Genomic DNA, 8,226 nt, shown 5'->3' with positions numbered 1-8,226 from the left:
TCGCTTCAAAATGCCCAATCATTACTCGCAGAATTCAAACCAAACAACCGATTTCAAGTTCATTCTTTTTTTAAGGAGAAAAATAAATAATGTATTAAAAAATACCTGTGCGAGAGTTTGGCTCGTCCTTTACTTACTTTACCTCTACAACTGCTGACTTCCTTTTTCATACGCCTAGATATAATATAAATCAAGAAACTTAAATATATACTATATATATTGCATAGGTATGAACACGTGGACGTGGAGAAGATCGTCGAGGTGGGCATTGAAATGAATGGCCGCAGGAATTTTTAAGAATTTTATTTAGTTATCATAATGATTTCATCCGATACAATGATTCATTGTGGTATACCTTCGTATCACGAAACACCGCTTCAACTTTTACCGACAACTCCGACGACGCCTGCGTAAGTATTCGAGCGACATTGATACACTTTATTATTATTAAAAAAAAAAAGAGACAAAAAAAGATCGATGTCAGTTCACCGATCTTTCATCAGAGATTGACTGCATAGTTGCAACGTCGTCGGTGGCGCTCGGTTAAAGTTCTCTTTGTGTGGCGCTTCTTTTAGTTTTTTTTTATTCTTTCTCTCTCACTTTCTCTCCCTCACTCAGTTTACAATTCAGAAGTGTGAAAACGTAAATGCAAAAAACATTCGGCAGACCAGAGAAATATCTTTCGAGTCTTCATCGTTATTATTCTTTTCTTTCTTTTTTTTTTGCACAAAGAGCGGCGACATTTTTCTCCCTAAACTCCGTTGACAAAATTGCGGGCAAGAAGATTTAAGGGATTAGAGGCAATGCTTTCAAAAATCGCTTGGGTATATGAATATAGTTAAATTTATACCGCGTGTAATCCACGAATATTAAATGTCTTGATCTTTATTCCTTTTTTTTTTATTTCATTTATTTTTAGTTCGTTTTTTTTCTTCATTATTATTATTTTCATTATTTTGTTTACTTCAATAAAGGTTTAGAGTTGCCTAAGGGACGACCGAGAATGCGCTTTCAGCGACCTTCAGGCGATCTTTTTCTCGTATACTAGCTGTGCCATAATGCACTTGTACTTGTCGCTACGAGATCGACGTTCGGGCCAAACATTGACTTTTGACCCGCAGTTCAGCAGTTATTACAATTCTTAAAAGTATATAAAAGGCTCTCTGTCATTTTGTTTGTTAAAAATTAGAAACGAAATTCCTCGTTTATATACGTATACAATATGCGTGTCAACGTCCTTAATCGACGAATGCGCGAAACATTTAAAAATTTTTAAGTAAGTATTAGGCTCAGCACCGACATTCAATCGATAGAAATATACTCGTATCAATTAATACAACTAGGTAAAAATCAATCGTTGGCCTTACTGCAATCCGCTTGCGACGTATTATTAACAATAGAGTTAACCACCTAATCGCACCTTTGCTTTATTTTTCATTTTTTTTTCGTCATTTTTTATACAATAAAAGGGATATCATCCTTCTACACGCTACTTAATAATTGTAGTTATGATCCGGATAATCATAATAGCAATAATAATAATAATAATATAATCGTGACAATATATAACCATAATATTGCGCCGTTTTTTTTCATCATCGAAATTTGTTTCATCTAATAGCATGACTTCAAATGTTACACTTCATATAAAAATTAATTTCTCGCGTAGGCATGGAACGGATTCGAGAGTGTATCTTCGTGTTCTTGGTATAAAATAGTTTTGACTTACCGCGAAATTAGCTCATTGCGCGCATATTCATAATATAGTATATCAATGACGATTAAAATAATAGCAATAATAATAGTATAATAATTCATAGAGCAATAATGTTCAATAATCACAATAGTAGTGGTAATATATAATAATGGCAATTATATAACTGAAGTAATAACCGTGATGATATAAGTAATATATTTATCATCGTTATAATGATGTTTCTTAAACGATTTACGCATTTTTTTCTAGAGACTATCCTCTTCATTATATTTTCCATATGTATAGCTATAATATATAATATTTTCATGTTGAAAAATCGTATACATCAGTTGTGTCTTGTCGCAGGACCATTGCTTCGCTAAACTCCGTTCTTACGTTAATATATATTTTTTTTAGTTTTACGCAAACGGTATCCTCCTTTTATTTATTTTTTTCTTCATATATACCATATAGTTACTTGAACATTATTCAATTTTTTTTTACGAAAAAAGTCTCTACCGAGGATGCACCGAAACCAGGAGTATCCTACCCTCTGCACATTCGTCATCTTTTATTATCGAGCCATGAAAAACCTTATAAAAAGATTTAAAAAACAATTTCTCGTATATATTCCCCCCTTTGACCCTCGGGAAAAGTTAGCTTTATGTGAATTCGCTCCATATGTACACACACGCGCGCGCTTTTAAGATTTGATTCGTTTTGGTTGTAATATAAGCCAGTGATATACCTCTCGGTCTTTCGTTATACTCGGTGTCAATTCCTTATCCATGACGAAGTTTTGCTTTCTGTTTGGAGGCTCTAGGTAACTTACTAGTACAATTTATATATCTAGAACACTTGCCTGTATGGAAGCATATGCGAGTTACATTATTTTGATAATTTTCGCGACTTGTCTTTTTCCCGCGTTTATAATTTTCTTTTTCGACTAAGGTAAATAGTGCGCGGAAAGGGGGTTCGAAGGGTGTATCAAGGGAAGTATCAAGGGTTATTAGCGAGTGCTCTATGGTTTCGGGCTGTCCGTCGTCGTAAATCTTAAATGAGCTTATTTAATATCGAGTTTAGTTCGTATTACTCGTCGCTCGAGGCCGACGAGCTTGGGATCACAGATAGTAGGGTGATCGGATTGCGCGAGCGTTTTTTTAGTTTTGTTATATATGTTTTTTGTGATTTTTTTTTTGTTCTTTTTCTTTTCTTTAGCGGTGTGTATTCGCTTTCTCTAAGTTTTTTGCTCTGCGTGCTTCTCGGTTCTTCTCTCCTTAAGGATTTCAAGGCGACAGCTCCTGAAAGCAAACGTCAAGTTCCAGCGTAAAGTTCGTCGGGCCGATTTTGGCATCTTGTATATTATATGTTCTCTTTTTATCCTTTTGCAAAAGTTCGTTGGAATGAGGTCTCAACAAAGAAGGAAATCGCAATAACCCTGCTCTCCTCCTCGTTTTTCTCGAACAAAAAGAGTCATAAAGAGAAAGAGATACGAAATTTTTCATAAAACTAATTCCCGCTACAAGTTTCTAATAAATGTTTCAAATTTCAAACTTCGTATCTCTTTCCCTTGAAAATTTTATGAAATTGCGACCTCAGGCCACCACATCCCGCGAGAACTTTTCTGCAAGTTCATCGATTTTACGCTACGCGCGCCTTCATTTATGCTACAATAACGTAGAGCTTCTCTCCCTCTTCAACCAACTTACACAAAAGCACCAAGAGAAAAACTGCCGTAGGTCTTTTTTTTCTAGCAAAAAAAGATCTGGCTTGCATAATTGGACAGCTCGAATTCAGCTATTGTATTCCGGTGGAATCAACGTCGGCTGTCCAATTATATTTACAGCGCGCTTTTTGTATGTACACAAAATACGTAAATTACACAATAGACGTATACACGCACGGCTATACAATTACGCACATAAGATTTATGAATATGCTAATAATAATAATAATGATAAAATAATAGTACAGGCGCAATCAAAGGATGTAAAATGAAAAGGTATGAAATCAACACAGAACATAAATGAACATTTGTAAGAAAGCAAACTTTAATAACGTAAATTTCCGTGCTCATCGCCCGGTCATGTCGTAAGCATTTTGATCATGTATGTACAAGTCTGTGACGTATCTAAAACGCTCGTTATTTTCATCTCATATTTCTAACACGTAGCTTATAGAATTTTTTCTTTCACTCGCATCTATGTTTTTCATTAGTAAAATTTCGTATAAAACTTGTTAACACGATAAAAAAGAACATTTGTAAACATAATGTAAACTTGTATTCATGTAGAACTCGAAAGCTTTGAACTCAGAACATTATTTTTTTTTCCAATGACACTCGATAGTGTTCGCACGACGTGTACACGCTGTCTACAACGAAGAATCGAAAACGAAAATAATTAAAAGACGACGATGTAACGTGATAAGCAAACTTCGATTTCCTTTAACGTATTCGCATCAAACAAATAATATGGGTTAATATTTTATATCGAGTTCGATATTGCATCGGTTTCGCCACATGCAGAAAATGTGTGTTTTCATACAAAAAAAAATCCAATGTCAAACGTACGATTAAGCCAGTATGCGCTATGCAAAATAAAATGACAATAATATCTAGATATATACTATATAAGTATGTAATATACGTAATTAAAAATAAAATTGTGTAGCAATTTAAGTAGTCATGATAAAACTGTATGCAGTAATGAAAGGCACGAAGCGAGAGTAAAACGTTTACAAGAACCTAAAAACGAGTAGTAAGCAAGTGGCGCTCGTAAATCGTTTAGTGGCAAACTAGCGTATGTGATAGTAACTAATCCGTACGCGATGCTCTCTTTTTCCTTGGCCAAGGCCTGCAGAAAGTCACCGTTTAATATTGTCACCTCTATACTGGGTCTTAGATTAACGAGAATGCGCTACTTTAATAACCGCGTTAATCGGTGCGTTAAACGTGATTTGACTCATCGAAAGGCAAGACAGAAATACAAAACGCATCGTTCAATTAATCCTGATAATTTTGATTTATACGACATTGTACGTAAATCCTTAACTCATAGTGTAGCTGTACAATCAACGTTATGAACGAAAATTAAAATTAACTCATCACTATCGGGGCTTCCGGTATAATTCATTGATAATTCAGCGAGCTATCGAATTTCCGATCAACTCGAACGTTATTTACTCATCATTTTATGTTGATATTACAAACGTAACGATCGGTGGCCCCAATATGATAAAAATATATATGTATATGCCATGCATTGATTACTTTCAGTATATGTAAGTATATAAACTTATTATAAAACATGAGCTAGCATAAATTACGCATACGCGGACGAGTAATGCACCATTAATGTGTTACAGTACACACGCGCGAGCTAAATACATATAGAATTAAATTTACATAATATCATATGTAAAACGTAATAGTAAACAATAAAAAATAAAATCTAAGAAATTATAAGAAAGGAAGAGAACAAGGTTCTTGTTACAGTTCCATCGAATACGAGTGTGTCTCTTAACTCGACAAAATATAACGCCACTTTTGCACGCAACTATACGAAAGATCCTTTGCTACACGCGCTCGCGTCGCATACATATTATGTCTAAAGTAATTTCCGTGTCTTGGCTTCATAAGATGTGCGTCCGATGCAGATGACGTGAAACAGAAAATCAGAAGAGGAAACAAAACTGAAAATGTAATCCGGCTGAGTTGAAAATAGTCCTTCGACTGACCATCAGCTCTCTCTCTCTCTCTCTCTCTCTCTCTCTCTCTCTCTCTCTCTCGTTGTTCGAACGCGCGTTTTCCTTCTCGCTCGTTTGCTTATACTCGCGGTTTGCTGTTGTTCTCCCGGTCGGAATCCGAGTCGGCAGAATCGCCGTGCAGCGGTGGAAATTCCGGTACCGGCTCGCGGCTCTGCTGCATCCATCCCCCAGCCATTGCCTTGCCCTGCGTCATTATTTTTTTCGTTTCTTTTTACACTGTTTTTTGTTTACAAGCAATTCTCAACAAGCTAATTCATCGTCTATCAGTTAGTTTTCAAAATTATCATTCCTGTCTACTTGAAGTTTCATCTTTTCTACGTAAGTTTCTCTTTCAAACTATAGACAAACAAAATGTAACTCAGGCAAGTTTAGCATGGATTTCTGGCATTGAATTTAAAAATACCAGTGAGTAGTATTTCAAAGAGTAAAGTGAAACATACGCACGCATACTACTGTGTAAAATCATTGTCATAATAACGTACACAAGACAAGAGTCAACATGCAGTCGCACATGCTACCGCCGAGAACTGGGTCTTTCGAAACGACAACGCTTTCATTCTCTTTTCATCTTACTTCCCTCGATTTCCATTGTATAAGTAAACTTAGTAGACAGTACGCGAATGCACATATCGATACGGTCATATCGAAATAATCCAGACCTTTAAATCTTCCTAATTCTAAGCTTCATTGTTAATTCTACGTTAACGGCTATAGGAAAAAAAACTTTCATTATCAAATTCTTATTGCACACTTATTTAAGATGCCTATAAGCTTAAGGCAAAGAATCGTGAAGAAAGGCGTTCGTAGTTAACTAACAAATTGTAGATGTAAAAGTTGAATCGAAAAAGAAAATTATATTATAGCTACGACGAATGTCTTTCCTTAGCGATCTCAGATCGTTTTCATATCAAAAACGCAGAGTTGATGTCAGGCCCCGTATTTTCGCAACATTTAATTTTTGTTTCGCAGTCTAGTAACTTGTGCTTGTTGCAACGGACGAATGATCCCGTGGGGGGCTCGCACAGCTGAGCTTCGTCTCTCAAAGGTCCGGATGACACACTTATGAGATATTAATGCCTGTGTCCCGTCACTAGAAAAACAACATGGTTTCCGAATTATTACACGAAGTTATGAGTCTTTCTTGCAGCAGCGACTCCTGTTATTGCAAATTACGCGAGACTAGTTTTTATTTACACTGTTAGGCTTGATTCTGTTAAAACTTTACAGATGATTTCGATCGATCGCAGATTAACGCGAAGTAATAAAACGTGCTCATAAAGCTGACAGTCTGCGAGCAATAGAAATCTGTGTTGAAAAGTAGAGACTCGGCTTTGAAACCACAAGAAATTTACTGATTAAAAATCTACGGGTGTTAGGGAACTGTGCTTGTAACTATATCGTCAACTCGTTGCAACAAACACAGTTCGTGAAATGTTAATTCTGGATCTCGTGAAAGAATACGCAAAACCAGACAGCAGCGAAAAGAGATTCTTAGTAAATTTGGTTAAGAAAACTGTTATGCAGCTCCGTGTTAGGTTCTCTACAATATGTGCTTATAATTACTGGTTAGCCAGTCGTGAGCAAATTTAGTTAGTGTAATCCAACTGCAGCGCGTAACGCGACGCTAACGAGCTTTTTCCATACGGTTAATCGAGATAAGACGAACGAAATAAAAACGACCGTGTATGCGGAATGGGAGAGACACGCAGAAACGTTGTGTGTACGCAGAGACATTATAATTCGCGCGACCAGTAAATTTCCGTTTTCATCGGCGCGCTCAAATATTTTATCGAACGCGCGCGCGCAAGCATATAATGAAACAACGCGCGAAATGAACGTCCATAAAGTTTCCGGGGGCCGAAAGGGCTACGTGTAATTTATCAAATTAAAATTTACAGTCACGTTTCGTTTTAATGAATTTGATCTCGAGGCAATAATGTACTTTGGAAACGAAAAATAAAACGAGTAATTAAAAGTCGGCGATAAATTTCAGCATCACATTCCGCGCGCGCGGACGTTCATTTACTTTTACGACCTTAATTAATTTTCCTTCGCGCAAAACGAGAATCCCCCCTTCCTTTGTCTTTCCGATGCCCTTTTACCTTCGGCGTGTATACATCCGCGAATTTTTTCTCGCGTAAGCAAACAAATATCGACTGTCTGAACTCCCGCGTCATTACGTTACACACACACACACACGCGCGACCCTACATTACATCCTCTACTGCCACATCCATACTCTCCTTGCATAGTCTATTACTATGTGAAAGCAGCAGCAGCAGCCGCGGCGGTGGCTGCCTAAAAAAGTGACTTTGCAACTCCAATGCATACTAAGCAACCTGGTTACTCGCTACAGTGCTAACAGCAACGAAACTGCGCCCTCTCCTACTACCCCTTGCGCTACTCTCTTACATATACCTATGCACACGCATACTACATACACCGGGCTGTCGTGCCCTCCGCTCGTTTCTCTCTCCCGCACCTTCTCGCGGGCATCCTTCTCTCGCCTCGGCCTTCCTTCCTTCTCTATTCAAATATACACGCATAAGACCATCTTTATGACTGCCGCCGCTCACGTACACGTCGGAGGCGGGAGAGCATACATACATCCTGTATATACTCTTAATGTAGACTAACGAAAGCGCGGTAAACGGATGGACGCTTAGAGCTAAGCACCGCGAGCTAATTATGAAAGTTCTTGGATTTTGCGTTATTTGCGCGCGGAGAGATGGAGAGCGAATTTCTGGAGTATTTGTTTGCCG

General features: G+C 37.3%; 1 protein-coding gene across 16 annotated transcripts in view; it reads right to left on the bottom strand.

The window, feature by feature from the left end:
- Positions 1–288: 288 nt before the first annotated feature.
- Positions 289–8,226, bottom strand: part of LOC100121307 (homeobox protein extradenticle) — a 30,887-nt gene continuing 22,949 nt past the window's right edge. For 2 of the 16 annotated variants that reach the window (XM_016982682.3, XM_032597608.1), the window contains exon 8: positions 715–2,997. Coding sequence is in view for 7 of the 16 variants with exons in the window: in XM_016982681.2 (XP_016838170.1) it covers positions 5,523–5,648 (126 nt within the window). In the remaining 9 variants the exon portion in view is untranslated. Of the gene's footprint in view, positions 2,998–3,723; positions 6,555–8,226 lie in introns of those variants that run through there. The other 14 variants (XM_008214232.4, XM_008214236.4, XM_016982683.3 and 11 more) reach the window with 12 other exon arrangements.

This window comes from Nasonia vitripennis, chromosome 2, assembly GCF_009193385.2.
Source record: "Nasonia vitripennis strain AsymCx chromosome 2, Nvit_psr_1.1, whole genome shotgun sequence".
Taxonomy (NCBI): Eukaryota; Metazoa; Arthropoda; class Insecta; order Hymenoptera; family Pteromalidae; genus Nasonia; species Nasonia vitripennis.
The sequence above is the reverse complement of the archived record's forward strand: the minus strand, read 5'-3'. Positions and strand labels throughout refer to the sequence as shown.